Source organism: Elgaria multicarinata, chromosome 5 (assembly GCF_023053635.1).
Source record: "Elgaria multicarinata webbii isolate HBS135686 ecotype San Diego chromosome 5, rElgMul1.1.pri, whole genome shotgun sequence".
Lineage (NCBI taxonomy): Eukaryota > Metazoa > Chordata > Lepidosauria > Squamata > Anguidae > Elgaria > Elgaria multicarinata.
This window is the reverse complement of record NC_086175.1, coordinates 90,789,393-90,808,639: the sequence shown is the minus strand read 5'-3', so window position 1 is coordinate 90,808,639 and position 19,247 is coordinate 90,789,393. Positions and strand designations below refer to the sequence as shown.

At 42.0% G+C, this 19,247-nt stretch overlaps 1 protein-coding gene across 3 annotated transcripts in view; it reads right to left on the bottom strand.

The window, feature by feature from the left end:
• POU2F1 (POU class 2 homeobox 1) overlaps positions 1–18,851 on the bottom strand; it is a 121,448-nt gene extending 102,597 nt beyond the window's left edge. For all 3 annotated transcript variants that reach the window (XM_063126794.1, XM_063126796.1, XM_063126798.1), the window contains exon 1: positions 18,768–18,851. In XM_063126794.1, the coding sequence (XP_062982864.1) occupies positions 18,768–18,825 (58 nt within the window). In that variant the 5' untranslated portion in view covers positions 18,826–18,851. The remainder of the gene's footprint in view (positions 1–18,767) is intronic.
• Between the last annotated feature and the right edge of the window lie 396 nt (positions 18,852–19,247).

The window sequence follows — 19,247 nt, the reverse complement described above, 5'->3', positions numbered from 1 at the left end:
AGCTAAGGTGAGAACATATTTGTTATACATGAAGATTAAGGAAATTGAAGTCAACTGTTTGATTTTCCAAACCAGAGAAGCTATTTTCATATTAAAATACCAACGGCTGTAAGGGTGTAAATCCTATAATTTTCCTTTTTTTTAAATTATACAAAAGGTAAATTGGTCTACTGAAAACCTCCCCTTAATAAAAGAAGAAAGAGAGTACCTTGTGGCCAGGACCCAAAAAACTAGTTTAGGCATACCTAAGGACTTGGACAAATGGGAAGTTTTGCTTTTTCATCTTTGAACATAAGTCTCCATAACCAATTGTAATTTCATAAACTTCTTTTAAAAACCCGTCAGTTTTTTTTAAAAAAATTCTGCTATGTTACTGTTCAAGAAACAGAAGCCACTTTGGGTGCACAGCACTAGCTGTGCCGTTCCTTGGACCCCAGCTTACATTTCTAAAGTTGTTGTCCTGATCCAGCCCTAGTTTCATGTAAAGGGATAGTTATGTGTGACTACTTGCATCAGAAAGGATGTGGGAATGTGCAAGCACAGATCCCACTGAAATACAATGCACCACAGACAGATAACATCATATTTGAATACTCAATCCAAAGTGCATTAGATACTCATCCAATTGATACCTATGGTTCCACATGCAGGAAATTAGATGTGCATGTTAATTCCCTGAGGTGGACTGGAGAGTATGAATTCATTTACAAAAATTATGTTTGGCGATGGGAAGAGTAGAGAAAAATATTCACTTTTCATTTCAAAATAAAGTTGACTTGAAATGGAAAGTGATCATCTCCAAAGCAATCATTTAGACCAGACTAGTTTTATAAGCCAATATTTATCTTAAAAAACAAGTTAATGTGTTTTTGCATTGCATTCTTTATTCACTCAATTCATGAGCTTGCATAGGGCAGTGCACTAAAAAGTATGATTTGGATGTGGGTGACCCAAATTCAAATCACTTGCTCAATCAAGTTGCCACCTCTCTGGCTAAATAGCCTCATAGAGTGATTGCATGAATACAATGAGACTTGAACCCTTCAATAACACATGAAAAAAAATAGTTTCAATGTAGTTTTTAAAACACAGAATAAGCCATCCCTGCCCACCCCCTGCACAGCAACGAAGGAAGGTTAAGCAGTATCAAGATCCCCTCGTACACAGAACTTTGCACAGAGAATAGGAAATATTGTCCAGCATCTCAGTTGTTCTATTTCCAGATTCCATTAAGTAATCTAACAGGTGCTCAACTCAAATTTGAGGCAATACAGGTAAATCTAGCAGAAGTTCCATGAGACATAAGGCATTATCACAGGCTATTATTTTTTTTATTATAGCCTGATTTTTGTGAACATTTAGATGTTATTTCTTAAAAATTACAACCGTGAAAGAGCTTCATAAATACATTTACAAATATTAAAAACACAAGTTACTCCTACATAGAAAACAGAATGCAGTTAACTTAACAACTGCTTACCAAATAGGACATGTTTACAAAATTGACTAAGGACAGATAGTCAGCAGCCTCCATCCTCTAGCCACCCTGCATTTTCGCTAGATGGGTGATTTTGCCCATCTAGCTGTGGGGCTTCCAAGTGGAGGGAATGAACCTGGGGGATGCACAGGAAACTTAAAATGCAGCTTCCCCAGTCTCTTCCCCAGCCCACCCCCTCCCCCCACCCCCATCTGCAGAGATGTAGCTGTGCTGGTTACGAGGGGGAGGAGGTGATGAGCGCGGTTTCTGGGCTCTGAGGTCTGACCCGATTCTGACTTTGAATCCTAGAAACCAAACAATCCTATGTCACCCTATGTCTAGGTGGTATAGGATTACTCTGAGTCTTGTGAATCAAAGCCCATGCAGGACAATTTCCATTTTCTTCCTGAACAAATATGCTACATGAAGTACTAAAGAGGATAATTCTAACATGTTTTAAATTGTTTGGGTTAAAAGGAAAGTACTATAGAGAGTGGAAACAGACCACTTTTCAAATATTTTTAGATTTTCTAATACTTTCACAGGCAAGTGCTACAATACATGAATCACTATCACCTGAAGGGTTCTGTATATATTGGGTTTACATGTGCTCTTACTAAAAGTTATTGTTTTGTTTCTTCTTCACCTTTTAATCCTACTACCTTTTTTATCAATCTGAATTAGCGAAGTCCAAATATGAAATTACTATGTCTGGAGAAAAATCAGTTTTAGGTAACAAATATGATACAAGCCATCTTATTAACTCAGTATTTATACAGAGCAAATGATCCTGTAATTAAATGTGATTTAAATTCATTTTTAAGATACCTTTATAGATACAATTATACTGAACATGTTTACTAGAGACAGATCTTTGCAATGGACAAAAGTTGTGACTTCAGTTGTTCCTTATATTCTTGACATCTTAATAGACAAAATATGCACATCTATTTAGTTGAAATTAACTATATCAAAAACATGCAAATATATCTCAAGATATACATATTTTGTGGTATGCCAGCTAGAACAGCTTAGGAAAAAACCCTGCAGTGGATCCTTGCACATAAATAGAAAGCAGCACCACAAACTGGATCCAGATCTCTGCAGGCACTCTACTTATATGGAAGTTTCTGGAGAGTGTGAGCTTCTCCACTCACACCTACACCAGGGTAGTTCCATACACACAGCAGTTACATACTTGTACAACTGCCCTCAACAGAAAAGTAAATTGGCGGGACACACCTGCATGTGCAGGAACTCCATGTAATTTGGAAAGAAATAAGAACTTACAATGCAATTCTGTGCATATTTACTCCAAAGTAAGATCTTGTGTGTTTAATGGAGTTTACTCCCAGGTAAGTGTGCATAGGATTACAGCCAAAATTGCTCTTAATATGTGTCATTTCCCTCCAAAAAGTCGTTTCATTCATTTCATGTATTAGAAGTTTACTCAGTTCAACTTTATGCCTTTGTATTGTACAGTGTTGAAGTGTACTCTTCAAAATCTGCAGCTGACGCAACAGTCTTAATTCCAGTTACAATTTCCTATTAGGAACATGCCTAAACTAGCTTTAAGACTAGGCCACTTTTAGGAATCAAAGGCAAGATCTTCTAGAAAAACCTCTTGAAGGCTTAGATATTTCAACACACCACAGAAGTATGCAAAAGTTCAATTTTCTACAAAGCAACACCTAATATATCATATTGTAGATTTGGAACAAACAATATTTTCTTTTCCTGTAAATACTCCCACAGTGGCTTATTTTGATTGTGCGAACCAGGCCAGTGAGGAACAAAATACTTAGGTATTATTTAAGCCTTGGTGGCTTACTTAAATCGTGGTACATGCACTGGGCAGAAGGCGGGATACAAATAATAATAATAATAATAATAATAATAATAATAATAATAATAATAATACATGCTGGGTGCAATTTCAATAATCACATGTTGCTTTTCATGTCATTCGGGATGGCTTGTTGGAGTGGGAAACAACACTATAATAACCCATGGGCTCTTGTAGGGTTATTGGAGGGTTGCTTCCCCCTCCAAAAAGCCATGCCATCTGGGTTCGAATGACACAAGCTACACTGATGCGGTGATTATGGAAATCACATCCCATATGCACTATGATTTAAGTAAGACTTCGTGGTTTAAATATTTCGATCATGTGAATCAGCCCAGGGTCTTCACAGCAGCCAATTTCAGGCGTATTTTAAGATACAAATACAAAAACCAATTTTAAAATAAGTACAAATGTCACACTGGGAGGGGAATGTATGCAAATATGTGCTTTCAGCAAAATTCTAGGAACAGTTCCATTAACTGTATGGTGTTGCTGAGAAATAGTTACACATTACCTTTTCAGATCAAATAATTTTAAATTTCAAGCAACCGTCAACTATGTGGACATGAATCGTACATATCCTAATCACTGGAGTTGTTTTGAATTTGACTATCTTGTTACCTATACCAGCCCCTTCTCCCCCTCTCCCCAAATGTGACTCTTTAGCTCTGTACCTTAATATTCAACAGGTTATTGAGCATATCATTTTTTCCCCTTGCAAGCCATAAATTTAAAATGCGATTTCTGGGGTTACAAGCAATAACAGAAATGGTGGTATTGAAAGAGTTTGGCTGCTGCCTACAATATCAATAAGAAAGGCTTTAAGGTGCTGCACACTAAAATGAAAATGAAACAGGCTTACATTGTTAAACATATTTATGGGAAATGGCTACTTTAAAGGGGTGAGGAAAGAAGCAGCACAGAATTGATCACACAGAGCAGATGATCACTGGAAGGGGAATGAGGTGGTAGGATGTGGGATACCAAAGGAATGAGGTGCAGGAGAGAGACTGAAATGTGTACCATAGTAGATTTTACCATATCTTCATAGTATGTGAACTAACATTCCAAATCTCCTGATTTAAGAGTTTGGGAGCACACTGAAGCCTCAGGTGCTCCTCCCTTTTGGTTCTCATACAAAGCCCTCCTTTCTTACCCTTTTTGGAGTTCAGGCAGCATATGCTGCAACTGATTATGATTGGCTCAAACCAGCATTTGCAAACCTTCTAACTGACTCTGACTGCATAATGCCCTATGAAGAGAGACTGAAAGAACCGGGCATGTTTAGCCTGGAGAAGAGAAGACTGAGGGGAGACATGATAGCACTCTTCAAATACTTAAAAGGTTGTCACACAGAGGAGGGCCAGGATCTCTTCTCGATCCTCCCAGAGTGCAGGACACGGAATAACGGGCTCAAGTTAAAGGAAACCAGATTCCAGCTGGACATCAGGAAAAACTTCCTGACTGTTAGAGCAGTACGACAATGGAATCAGTTACCTAGGGAGGTTGTGGGCTCTCCCACACTAGATGCATTCAAGAGGCAGCTGGACTACCATCTGTCAGGGATGCTTTAGGGTGGATTCCTGCATTGAGCAGGGGGTTGGACTCGATGGCCTTGTAGGCCCCTTCCAACTCTGCTATTTTATGATTCTATGAATGCCATTTGAAACGGTCTATGGCAGGGTTGGGGAATTGTTTGGTCCCAGATTCCCACCCCACCCCCGGATCCCTCTCCTCAGGTCAAACAAGGTCAGGAGGTAGGGACTGGTGACTTCTTGGAAGCAATGAATGTATCACAAAGTCCAAAACAACCAGGCTCCTTGAGAGTAAAGGTCTACTCAAGAGCAAGGGTTTCCTCAGAAGTAAGGAGGCTCTGAAGCTTAGATCAAGAGCTGGGAGACCTAGCTATATAGGCCTTTAGTTGAGACCTGCTTCCTTGACCTTGCTACTTCTTGAACTGAACTCTTGTGTTGTTGACCACTGGACCCTTGATAAGTCCCTGCTTTTGGACTGCTCTTTTGCTGGACTGATAAAGCTATACTTTCGTCTTTTGCCTCCTTGCTGACTTTGTTAAACTGATTTACCACTTAATTGGTTCCAGGGCCGACCCTGACCAACATAGCAGGACAGGACACTGCTTTCCCCCTGATGGAACTGTCTACCAGAATACAAAAGGAAATCTCTGACTCACACCTATTTGTCATAACTGTCTAGGATGTTGACAGATGTTAATTACTTATTTAACACAGGCTTCCTGCCTATATGATGACTGGCATGCCTCAAATTTGCCATCCCAAATTCACTACCACCACCACGAGCTAAGTTCACATGGGATTCTCAATTAAAAGTCATGCCAGATGAGCTGCTTCTCCTTTTTTGATAAGAATAATTAGCCTGCTAGATCAGGAGAATACTGTGGACATAGCAAACATTCATTTTAGGAAGTCTTCCAACTTACCATATTCTTGATGGTAAGCTGGTAAACTGTGGGCTAGAAGATGCAATTATTAGGTGGATTTGTATTTAGTTGATAGGCCACACCCAAAACAGCACTCATTAATTGCTTTTCATCAACGTGAAGGGAAATGACAAGTGGGGTGCTCTAGGATTTTGTCCTAGGCCTAGTGTTTAAACTTCATTATATGGAGTATAGGGATGCTCATAAAATTTTTAGGTGACACCAAACTGCTAGTAACTTAGATGGCAGAAACAGAATTCAAGTTTATCTTGAAAGGATGGAGAACAGGGCCAACGTTGGGTTTCAACACTGATAAACGTAAAGCTCTGCATTTAAGTAGGAAAAATCAGGTGTACAATACGGGATGGATGATACCTGACTTGACAGCAGTACACACGAAAAAGACTTTTCTTTTCAATAAGAAAATATTTTAGTAAGAGTTTTAGTAAGACCACAAGCTAAACAAGAGCCAGAAATGTGATGGGGTGGCTAAAAAGGCTCATGCAAATCTAGGCTGCATCAACGGAAGTATCATATCCAGATTGTGACAAGTAATACTACCACTCTATTCTGCTTTGATTAGACCTCACCTGGAGTACCGTGTCCAGTCCTGGGCATTACAGTTTAAGAATATCAGCAAAATTGAACATGTCCAGAAGACGGTGACAAAGCTGGTGAGGGGCCTGATACTAAATCCTATGAGGAGAGATTGAAGGAGTTTGTGCATGTTTAGCCTGGAGGAGATATTAAGTGATATGATTTCCATCATTAAATGTTTGAGGGACTGTCACACTGAAGATGGAGCAAATGTTTTCAGTTGTCCTAGAGATCCAGTGGATGTAACTTTGGCACCTGCTTGTCCAGTATTATTGGATACCTTTCAATTTGCACAGTCCGATGATGTGGACAGGGTCCTTGGATTGCTGAGAGCCACCACGTGTATACTAGATCCTTGCCCTTCCTGGCTTATAAAAGCTGCCAGAGAGGGACTGGCTGAGTGGGTAAGCGGAGTGGTCAATGCCTCCCTTCGCCAAGGAAGGGTCCCAGCCTGTTTGAAGGAGGCAGTGGTAAGACCCACACCGAAAAAGCCCTCCTTGGCCCCCACTGTACTGGATAACTACTGGCCAGTCTCCAACTTCCCATTTTTGGGCAAGGTATTGGAGCGTGTGGTGGCCTCCCAACTCCAGGGATTCCTGGATGAAACGGATTATCTAGATCCATTTCAATCTGGCTTCAGGCCTGGTTATGGGACAGAAACAGCTTTGGTCGCCTTGGTGGATGATCTTCGCCAGGAACTGGACAGGGGGAGTGTGTCCCTGCTGGTTCTGCTGGACCTCTCAGCGGCGTTCGATACCATCGACCATGGTATCCTTCTGGGCCGCCTTGCTGGGATGGGTCTTGGAGGCACTGTTTACAGTGGCTCCATTCCTTCCTGGATGGACGGACCCAGAAGGTGGTACTGGGGGATTCCTGTTCGACTCCTTGGCCATTGGCCTGTGGAGTCCCTCAGGGCTCTGTTTTGTCCCCCCATGCTATTTAACATATACATGAAACCGTTGGGAGAGGTTATCCGGAGTTGTGGGGTGCGGTGCCACCAGTACGCTGATGACACCCAACTCTACTACTCCTTTCCACCCAATTCCAAGGAAGCAGTTTCTGTTCTAAACCGGTGTTTGTTGGCAGTAATGGATTGGATGAGAGCGAACAAATTGAAGCTCAATCCAGATAAGACAGAGGTGCTCCTGGTCAGTCGAAAGGCAGATCAGGGAATAGGGATTCAGCTTGTGTTGGATGGGGTTACACTCCCCCTGAAGACGCAGGTCCGCAGCTTGGGTGTACTTCTGGATTCAGCCCTGAGCCTGGATACCCAGGTTTCAGCAGTGGCCAGGAGTTCATTTACACAGTTAAAGCTAGTGCGCCAGCTGCGCCCGTTCCTAGAGATGTTGGACCTGGCCACGGTGACACATGCCTTAGTTACATCCCGATTGGATTACTGTAACGCGCTCTACGTGGGGCTGCCTTTGAAGAGTGTTCGGAAACTCCAGCTGGTTCAAAGAGCTGCAGCCAGATTGTTGACCGGGGCTGGTTACAGGGAGCATACAACTCCCCTGTTACAACAGCTCCACTGGCTTCCAGTCTGTTTCCGGGCACAATTCAAAGTGCTGGTTATGACCTATAAAGCTCTATATGGTTCGGGTCCAGGTTATTTGAAAGAACGTATTCTCCCTTATGAGCCTGCCCGTGCTTTGAGATCTTCTGGAGAGGCCCTTCTTTCAATCCCACCTTCTTCACAGGCACGCTTGGTGGGAACATGGGAGAGGGCCTTCTCAGTGGCTGCTCCGGTGCTCTGGAACTCTCTTCCTGGGGAAGCTAGGCTGGCTCCCTCCTTGATGGGCTTTCGGAAGCAGGCTAAAACTTTTTTGTTCAAGCAGGCCTTTGGAGAATAATCCAGCCCTCTATCTACGTTAATGTCTTATAATTTTGTTGTGTATTTTTTAATTGTTCATGGTTTTGTTTCCCTCCCCCCGCCCGCATGTATATTTTAAACTTTGTAAGGCCGCCTTGAGGCCCAGCATTGGGCAAAAGGCGGGATACAAATAAATATAATAATAATAATAACAACAACAACAACAACAACAACAGGGGTCAGAATAAATTACCTTTGTGACCCCTTCCAATTCTATGAATCATAGAATAATAGAACAGCAGAGTTGGAAGGGGCCTATAAGGCAATCGAGTCCACCCCCCAGTTACAGTTTCTCATATCATCGCAGATTTCTGACGGGGAAAAAACTATTCTTGCTGAAATTCCAAGTTCTATGTACCCCTTTAAACGTACAGGGGATCTCCCAGTGTCTGGATGTGAACAGCACCAGAACTTGCACAATACCAGAAGCCTGGAAATTTGTACTGAGCTCTAGATTCCCTTGGAGTTTAATACAAGCAAAAATAAATATTTCTGAAAATGGCATTTAATTCTCCACATTTTATAATCCAGTGATGAGGCTAAAAATCATCTATTCCAATCCCTTGCCATTGCAGGAAATCCACTACTGCAGCACCTCAACAGGTGGCAATCTAGTATCTGCTTTAAAATATCTAAGAAAAAAGTACCCACCATCTTCCAAAGCAGTGTGTTGAACAGTTAGTACCATCAGGGAGTTTTTCATAATGTTTGGTCTAAATCCTTTTTCTTACAATTCCAGGTCCTACCCTCTGGAACAAAAGCAGTCAGTGATCTGAGCCTGTAACAAACTTTGAAAGAATCACTCTTAAATTATGTTGCTGTTAATGAGAGAGGCAAGAACACCTCCAACATATTCAATCCAATGTGTTTCAGGAATCACTTTGTAATAGAGCTCATAGAAAACACAGGATGTTGCTTTGTTTTATTAGTGCCCTGTACTCGAAACACATCAGGCTTAATAAGATGCATTTGAGTGCACCTTATATATTCTCCCTCTTCTTTCACTCCTGCACTTTTGCCTCCCTCCTTGGTCAGAGACTTAAACCTCTTTTTAATTGGATACACTAAAAAACATACAGGAATACGTTATTCACAAGATAGGCAATATTCATAAAACTTCTCCAGGACCATGCTAGTCTATGCATGGAATGGCTTGGCTAATGGAAGAGGGGTCAAATCTGCTTTAACCTACAGTAAAAACAGTCTACTTCTGAGTCACCACAATATGCACAGCCCAGACTCCCACAGCAAGACATCAGAAAACAAAAAGATTAGCCTACCTGCTAACACAAACCCGTGCTTGTATATCTTTGGCTGAGATAAGCTTCCATGACTAATGAAGCAAGAAAACAAAATATAATAACTTACAAAAACTAGCATAAAAGATACTGGAAAAGACAAAACAGTACAACAATATAAAATCCACTAGAAAGTAGTAATGAAGTTAGCAGGAGATCTACTACAGATCCCTACACAAATATTTCTGTAGCACAGCCTTGTTAACAACCACTTGCCAGGTCATCTATGACAAGTGAAGATTGTAACCTGGTAGGAAAACAATATAAAAGTTGATTTACAGACCACAAATGAATGGCAGAGGTACAGTAAAACACAGCACAGTGAAACTTTGAGGGCAACCTTTGTGAATTTATTTAGAAGGATCTACTAGAAAAGCCACCAAGAAAGGTCAGTTCTCAATAAATTAAGAGTTAGTGACCACAAACTGGCAGTTGGAGTGAACAATGCACCTCCCAATTTCAAAACAAGTACAAGCCAATGCAACACAAAAGCAGACACATTTGTTCCATCCCCAAATTGGGAAAAGGTGTAGAACACATTGTTCCTAAGTGGAACAACATCCACCTAACCTGTTCATGATTCAAGGATAGAAATGTAAGGGAAGAACAGATACTGGGAGGGTAAACTGGAGCTTTCCTAACAAATCTAAATATACTTTATTTTAAGAGCATAAAATATACTGGGGCAGTTCACACAACACGACAGTCCACTGTGGGTTAATTAACCCTCAGGGCACTGCACCACATGCTGGGCACAGTAATGAATGTGTAAGCTCCAGCAGGGGATTGCCATGGCTTGTTATGACATCCGAACATGGGTGACGGGGGTTATTTGATAACTAAATAACCCTCGCATAACCTAAAGTAGACTTGTGAGTTATGCAAGGGTTGTTTAACTCTCAAATAGCCACTGCCACCTGGATTTGGATGACACAGACAAGCATCAGATGGCACTTGCATATTCATAATCACAGAGGGCATGTGTTACATGGACGTGACAGTTAAATAACCCATGGGGGCTGTCATGTCATCCAAACTAGATGTATAACCAAGTGTGGATATAGGATTGCAGCCAAAGTTGTACTATTTATTTATATATATTTGCAAGTATTTATAAACCATTTGCATCTAAAGATGTTAAAGCAGTGTACACAATTCATAGAAACATAAAAATAAAGCCCAAAACATAGTATATATTATATTTATATAAGATGGTAGGCTATCTGAATTACAGATGTATTTAGTGTTAGAAATAGAGCTATAATCTGCTGTACCCTAAAGAGACCTAATTGGAAAACTGAGAAAAATTCCAGAGAACCACACAGCTAGTTCCTACTACCAAGGGGGCTTTTGGCTTGGCTTTCTAAAGCAGCACCCCTCTGACCCTAGGGCAAACCAATTTTGAAACTGAAGGGAGTTTTAAAGACATTTTGTGATATGGCATTGGGTTCCATCTACCAAAGTTTGAAAAATACCATTAGGTCTTGGGATCCTGGCCAGAAGATAACCCTCAGTATAACCCAGGATCAAAAGAAACTCATTTTTTAAAAAAGGCTCAAAAAATAAATATCCATAAGAAATTAAATAATAAGAACATTGGATATTCAGTTAAACTTTATTTAAAAAATGAATTCTTCAATATCATATATTTGTATTATTTTAACATTAAAAAAGATACAAAGGATGACAGAAGATATAGAAGTAGTTAAGAGATATTATAGAAAAACAAAACAAGACAAATATTTCCAAATAACAAGTTGCATTCCCAAATCATCAGCTAAGTTTTGTAAAACAAACAAAACCCTTTGATAATTACAATACGGACCACTGTAAGAAATTATCTAATTTGTTAAAACTTATGCACACTTACCTGAGAGTAGGCCCTACTGAATATCCTACCCTATACTATTTTTCCCTGTTTCTTTCCAGGACTTCATGTGTCTTCAGAGATCTGTTTTCCATATACAGGATGCACTAAAACAGATTACTACAGAACCATTACATTGAATTGACAACAGTTATGTACAAGTTAGTTTTAGGGAGCATACACAGAAGCCACTTAACAAGGAAAGGAGCACTTCAGCTAGAGCTACAGGGATAAACACAAATAGGGGAATGCCATAGGGAATGGGATCAGTGAGGACACCAGACATGAAAAAGTGGTTATATTGAAAAGAGAAAGACATGGGAAATGAACATAAGAACTGTCATAGAAAAGAAGTCCGCAGAGGGAAGTAACTGTCCTCACAGTGAAGTTCAAGTGAGATGGGTGGAAGAGCAATGAAATGCCCATGGGATAATCCTATGCTATTTCACACTGGACAGTGTCAGTCTTCTGTGGGAGACTGTCATTCCATTCTGTACTTTGTCATTTTACCTTCTGCACTTTGATCACACTGTTATTGTATTCCAGACACCATTCTGATGCCATTTCAAAAATGCACACCATCATCTTACTGATTTTCATTCTAGACATGCTGTGTATCCATCTATCCTGGAGCTGTCATTTTATGCTTCATACTATCATTCCATTGCTACTCCCCTCTTGATACTACTGTCATTCCACTCTGAGGGCAATTATTCTCCTCTGAATATTTCAGCCTAGCATGGACCTGGTAGCATCTCTCATTTGCCGCCACCTTAATGTCACCGCCTTCTATTCCCCCTTACAAACTTAAACATGACCTCTATGTCTAGCCAAGTACCCCTACATCATGTGATTTCTTCCCATGTCTCTCACTTTTATATCAGTTATCTTCCACTAGCTGCAGCATCTGCCAAAAATCAAGTGAGGTGGACCAGGGTTTGATTTGATTTAAGTGGCATATCAATAGGCACTCTGGAGATACTGGACTCTAGAGAAACTACTACCTCTTCCTCTTAAGTGTTTGTGTTACTGCAGAGATGGGTGACTTATTCAGCACTGGGCTTTACATCAGAAAGATAATGTGAACTGAAGGTGAGAGCAAGTTACATATTTAGGGTTTTTTACTATCATCTATATCATTTTCATAAACACTGCAATTTCTAAATTGCTGCTGGGTGCACAGTTTTACTGTTCTGGAATTATCACCTCGAATGTGAAAAACTTTAGCCACCAATTTAAGCTGATGAAGTTTTTTACTTGGCCCCTTGCTTGAAGGCTAGAAACTTAAATTTAGAAAATCATGAGATAATAAGGGCCAGTCACGTGTTCAAGTGCCTTTTCATATACTTAAGGGTGCAATCTTTTGCATATTTAGACAGAAATAGTCCAACAACTTCCAGCATGCTCCAGCCAGCATGCATAGGATTGTGCCTCAAGACAGTAAAACTGCCTGGTCAACAGACAGGCTACATGCATTCTAGCACAACTCTGCAAATCTTGTTGAAATTGTTTAGAAACACAGGGCATCTCTAATGTTTCAGGTTGAAGAAATATTTTCTTAAAAAATCAACAGCTGCTTGGGAATTACCATTAAGGAGACATCAATTAGAGAGATAGCAACTGAAGCAGTTGCTTCAATATGTAGCTAAATCTGGGGGGGGGGGGGACTGTACAAATGGAGCAAATAACTTGCATTTGTTATACTTTGAATGTACATTTTGCCCCATCTTGTTGGTATCAATATGCAGTTTCTTTCTCTGTAACCTATTTAATTGATTGTAGCATAAAATGGTAATTTTTGAACTGTGGCCCAGAAACAAGAACATCAAAAATATATATATAGCAGCATTATATTTGTGGGTTAATGACACGATTTTTCAGGGAGCTTCCAAAATTCACGCAACTTTTCATTAAAAGTTGTAGTACCTGACAAGCTCACAACTCTCATATATCAATATTAAGCACCAAAGTTAAGTTCATCCAAAAGGTAAACATAGCTGCGTCAAATTTAACTGAAAGGGAAAAAAAAGGTGGGTAGGGAGGAAGACAGACATTTGATAACATTTTTTCAAAATGCTAGTTAAAGTGTGAGCATGGTGTAATTAGGGTGGGGAACACTTTTTGGGTGGGGCCAAATAACCTACCATACTCCTTCACCCCAATGTCATTCAGCTTGAGACCGTCTTCACTGTGCACACACTTTCCCTATCTGAGTTGGCAGCTGGTCTTTCCTGATGGGAGAAGGCACTACACAGACAAAGTCACCATGACAGAGTCTGTAGTTCACTGTGACTGAGTCTGGAGCTGGGGACTTCACCTGCTCCAGGGGAAGCTACACCTGGGAGCAGCTTCTCCCAGTGCTAGTCAAGTTCTCTATTGCCAGCATCCCCAGAGTTATCTCTGATCAGAGATATAACAATGGTACCAGTGCGGAGTCCCCTGCATATGTCATGTGCAGGAGAATTCCCGCTGTTATCTCCAATCACAGTTTGCTCCAGGAGGTGGAGCCCCTGAAGGAATCAAAGGAGGCTCCATGGGGGTGGGTGGGGATGTGGGACTGCCACAGACCCAAGGTTCCCCATCCCTAAACATGCCTACTCAGATGTAGACCAAAGTTCAATTGGTCTTACTCCCAGGTTAGTGGGTTCAAGATTAAAATTCAGTTACTAGAACAATGCAAGATGTTTCCTCTGCTCAACACATGGTTCTCAATGTTGTTGTTTTTAAAAGTACTTTCTTTGACAAGGTAAACACAATTTTCAAGACTGCAAAATAACACTGAAAAATGCTGGAGAGTCATGGATTCCTAAATTGTGGGTCATAATCTCAACTGGGAGAAAGCCCATCTGCTATACAAAATATGGCAGTTGCTGTTACTACATCACTTAAACTGTTGCAAAGAGAGGGATCCTCAGTGTATCCTGACTACCACATCTGCAGGTCAGATGGCATTGATATCCTCTTTGCATACTGCAGCGTTCCCCAACATGATGCCCCCTAACGTTTTGTATATGCCCTTCACTCAGCAAAGAGGAACACTACAACATATGGGCTACACCTGCCCCAGCAGTCAACTAAGAAACAATGGAGGCTGCTACTAGGCCAGACACTGCCACCCTTTGTAACTCCTTATGGGTTTTACTACAAGAAATGTCCCTACTTCAGGTTCAATCACACTTATTAAAGTAGGTGAATTTTAAATTACTGCAGAAAGTGTCAACAGTGGCTTAAAAAGCTTGAAACCAGCCTTCTTCAACCTGTAGTCTTCTAGATACCTTCAATTACAACTCCCATCATCCTTATCACTGACCACAGCTGATGGGCACTGGAGTCCAACATATCTGGATTGCACCAGGTGGGAGAAAACTGCTCTACAAAGCTATATATGGCAGTGTACATAGTTATTTTGACCAATAATTTTTAAAATTAGGAAGCTAGACCAACGTAGCTTGATTGTTCTTCCATACCACTTAATGTGCTACGTCCAACATTACACAAGTGGACTTCCACTCAAACAACTAGATGTTGCCTTTCCTCTCCGCCCCACTACACTTCACTCAATCTTTTCCAGAGGATCCCCCAACTTCCAAAGTAGATTTGTGGGTGCATGTGGGGATGCAAGGAGGATGGGGAAATCCATTCCGCTGGTGGTGTAAATGTCATGCAGGATTTTTTACTGACAATTCCATAATTTACCATAAAGTTAGCAAAGTCCAACTTCACCTGTTGTCTGTTGTTGTTTTTAAATTGGTCAGAATTCTCACATGCTGCACAACTGTTCTGAGACTCTTACCCTCCAAGGATACCATGCATAGGACCAACGGCCTTTAAAATTAATATAAAACTCCAACCAGAGGTTAGATAACAGGGGTGAACAACCTGGTACCTTCCAGGTATTTGGGGTTACAATTCCCATCTGACCCAGCCAGCATGTTCAATAGTAAGGGATTATAGGAGTTGCAGTTCAAAACATCTAAAGAGCCCCATGTTGCCTTCCCCTTTTATACAAAATGCAAGTTTCAGATCGCAACAACTAGAAAGTTTGGTAGCCAAGGTTGTTTAGTTAATGTTGTATGAAATTGCATAGTAATAGCACAAGTGGATTTTCTTCTAGCCAGCAAGTACAATTAAAAAACTCAACTGCTAATATCACAAGCCCTATCAAGGGCCCTATTAATGTCACAAACTAAGCAACAGTAATGTGAGCCAGCAAAACTTTTGATACATTTTGAGTTAAAGCCCAGAGAAAATTGCAATAGAAAAGAACACTCAAGTTTCTTTCCAGCAGCCTAAGGGCCATGAGAGAGGACAGAATAATAAATGTACCATTCTGGATTGAGGTAGAAACCAAGTGGGTTTTTTCTTCCCACAAGCTACATACAAGCAATCTAATGGAACTTCAGTTTAGCCAGGTATCAGAAACAATGGCTGATACGAAATTAAACTTGCACCCTGTCTGGAGAAAGCATCCTGGTAAAATAGTAATATTAAGTCTACAATCTATTTCAGATAATTATGGTAATGGGCTTGAGCATGATAAAGTTAAGCAAAACCATGGGCGCCATAATTATCAGATTTGGTATAAAAACAGAAAAGCTAGACTTCTGGGTTTATATCCTACCTCTTCCTTAACAGACCCAATCAGCATCTAGCAATCTGGCCTTGAAAATTATTAAATTGTTAGTTACATTGACTTTTTTTGCAAGATGTGACATACATTTTTATCATCTGGGATAAAATGTCTATGGCCTCAGCAGTGGTTCAATTGCAGCTATAAAGGAAATTGTCCTCAGATAAATGGTTTCCCTATGAGAAGCCTTCACCACTACACCTAACTCCAGGTCAATAAATCAAATTAACTGCACCTTGTCCTCTGGCCAGTGACATCACCAGCTTGACCACATCTTAAGAAGTGGGTGCAGGAACATACGCTTTTCAAGCATAAAATCATATTACATTTTGTCCGCCAATATCATCTGAATTATCTTGCTTACATCTTGTACAGCCCCCTCTTGTGATGTTCTAGCCTTCTATTTTCTGAGACCAGGAGAGGACAGCAGGCAAATTACTTAACATTTTTAATGAAATTTACAAAAAGGCTGGTTGTTATTGTATATGCAATTCATAGTCACGCTTCAAGGAGTGTTTAATATTAATCAGACATAGATACTACAAAATATCCTGCTGTCAGATTATTTTTCTGCACCAACTTAAGAGAATGGTCACTAATGAGAACTACATAAATCTGTAAAGTCTTAACAATTTTTTTTAAAAAGCCAACATCTTCAAAATGATTAAAAAGTGAACCACCATTACTAGGTATTATGCCTTATTAGTGTTCTTGATGCTAAAAAACCCTGAATGTTTCTAATTTCATCAACTATAACAAACTAAACATTCTTCATTTTTCTGTTCACCTGGTTTTTCACTACAGCTCTAACACTTCAAAGAAGCTTCAAAGAAAAGCTAACAGCAATGATAAAATATAAAAACAACACTGTCCACATAGGCCCTAAATATGAAGATGAAAGTTATTTTTGATACCATCTCCAGTTACTGCACAGAAAGTGTAGTATGGGCTTAAACCGTCATCCGTTCTAGCGCTGCATCACAATATATTCTGTATTTAACTCATTACAATAAATTGAATTGTTAATTTTCAGTGTACTGCAGATTTCACAGACCCAGTAAACACAAGTGAGAAAATGTTCTTTTCCTCATAAAAAAAGAGAAGTCAATCAGGACAAAGGGAGAAGAAAGGCCCCACACACACTGATCTGGAAGGAGCTGCTTTAGAAACTCCTGTTGTTGCCTATAAATTAAAAATAAGCCCCTTATTTGAGGCATATGAGAGAGAAAAGGAGAAACTGTGAGATCTGATGCTGCTCATGCCCCAGGAGGGTTTTGTTTTTGCTGTCGGGTTGGGGTGGGGGGAGCATTTTGGTTATTAGTAAATAAATCAAGCAACAGAGAGTGAGGCCTAAGCGCCTGCCAAAGGCGTCCGGGCCTAGCTTTCCTCCCTCCCCTCCATACAGCCTGGGTTTGATCTCAGGGCCCTGCTCGTTGCCAAGAAAATGTAAAAGGCAAGAGAGCGAGAAAGAAGAATCATATTGAACCACAAAAGCACATGGGGCGAATGTAAAATATAAACACGGCATTGGGCTCTGAGTGGCTGTTATTAAAGGCCCGAATTACTAAACATGAGAGGCGGGGAAAGCCGGGCGGCCATTTCAATAATATAAACCTCCCCGAATTAGACATTATTCAAATGAGAGGTAGAGAGGAGAGAGGGGGTGAGGGAAAGAGAATTAGAAAGCAGCCACTCTCCGCTTGCGGGCGGCCAGCCACCGCAGAACCCTGACCTTGCCATCCAATATCTGGGGAAGGGGGTCAAGGTATTGTTAAGAGCCCTCTCCCTCCGCCGCCACCCCCCACCCCCATTATGACCCGGCACAAACCATTGAAAGAAACCTCCCCCATCTCACAGAGGAAAAGGGGAAGATTTGGCAGGGCAAACCTAAACTCTCTCTGGGCGGCGGGCTGTCCGCCCCATCAAATTTTCTATAGGGCACCCCACAGCCTCCAAGGAAGGGAATTTGTATTAACCCCCCCTCCCATACACATACACGCCTCAGGAGGAAAGCAAATGTCTTTAAAGCAGCCTGCGACCCTGTCCCTTCCCTTAGGCCAGGCTTCCCCACCCTGAGTGCAACCCCAAACACCCCTCGGCGCGCAGGCCTCGGCCTCTGGGGAAATAAGGCTGCCTTGGTGAGATGAGGTGGTGCGAGCTGGGGGAGGGGGCTGCCGAAGGACGGGAGCCGAGACTCTGAAAAATACATTTCTCTCCCTCCCCCCCCCTGCTCCGTCCAATGCGACACCAGAGGGGCCGGGGGTGCGGTTCCACACGGGGACCAAAAGAGAGGTTGTGGGGAGGACGCTGTGCGCCCACCAGTTGGTCCTTCTTCTCCACCAACGCCCCCCACCTTGCCGTTGCTACGCCGCCCGCCCCCCTTTTTTTCTTGCGACTGCTATTATTATAGAGCATATGAATATGTAAAGCAGCTTCATAGTGGCGGCGGCGGCGGCAGCGCTCGGCCTAGTTGCCCGAGCCGGGCTCTGAGGGCGCGGGTGGGGGATCCTGCCCGTTGCCCCCCGTCGCCCCCGTGCCCGCGCGCGTGTGTGTCTGCTTGACTCTCGTTTCTCCCCGCACGGCATCTACCCCCCAGCTCCCTCCTGTGCCGTTAATTATAATAATCCTGAGTACTAATAAATTATGCTAAGCGGGGAAGGCGGGCGGCGGGGGGGGCGCGTGTGCGAGTATGAATATGAATATGTAAAATGCAGTAATGATTACCTGCCACCGCCGCCGCCGCCGAACTCTCATCTTGACTCGCTGCTCCTCCGTCCGCCATTTTGAATATTTTAATCAAAATCGGCCGCCCGATAAACCCTCCCTTGCTCGTTCGCTCCATGGCTGCCCCCTCCCCACGCGCGGGGCTCTGTGCGCAGGCGCCAGCTCGGCGGCTCACTCCCTCTGTCTTATAGCCTTACGCGGCTGGTGCGCATGAGCGCTTTTACCCCTCCTCCCCTGGCTGGCCGAGAGGCCTCCGCTATGCGGGTGAGAGCGAGCGGGGTGGGACCTGGGACCGCCTTGGGTGCCAAGGCAGCTCTCAGGCAGCTATAAAGCGGCCTTCCCGTTGTTCGCTGCCTGCTTTGGGAACTCCAGCGAGCGGAGTAGGCAACCTTCACGGGGGTGAGGGGTGTAAAAGCGAGCAGGCTGCGCGGTTAGGGAGTACCTCCAAAGGCTTTGCCCAAATGAAAAGCGCGCACAACT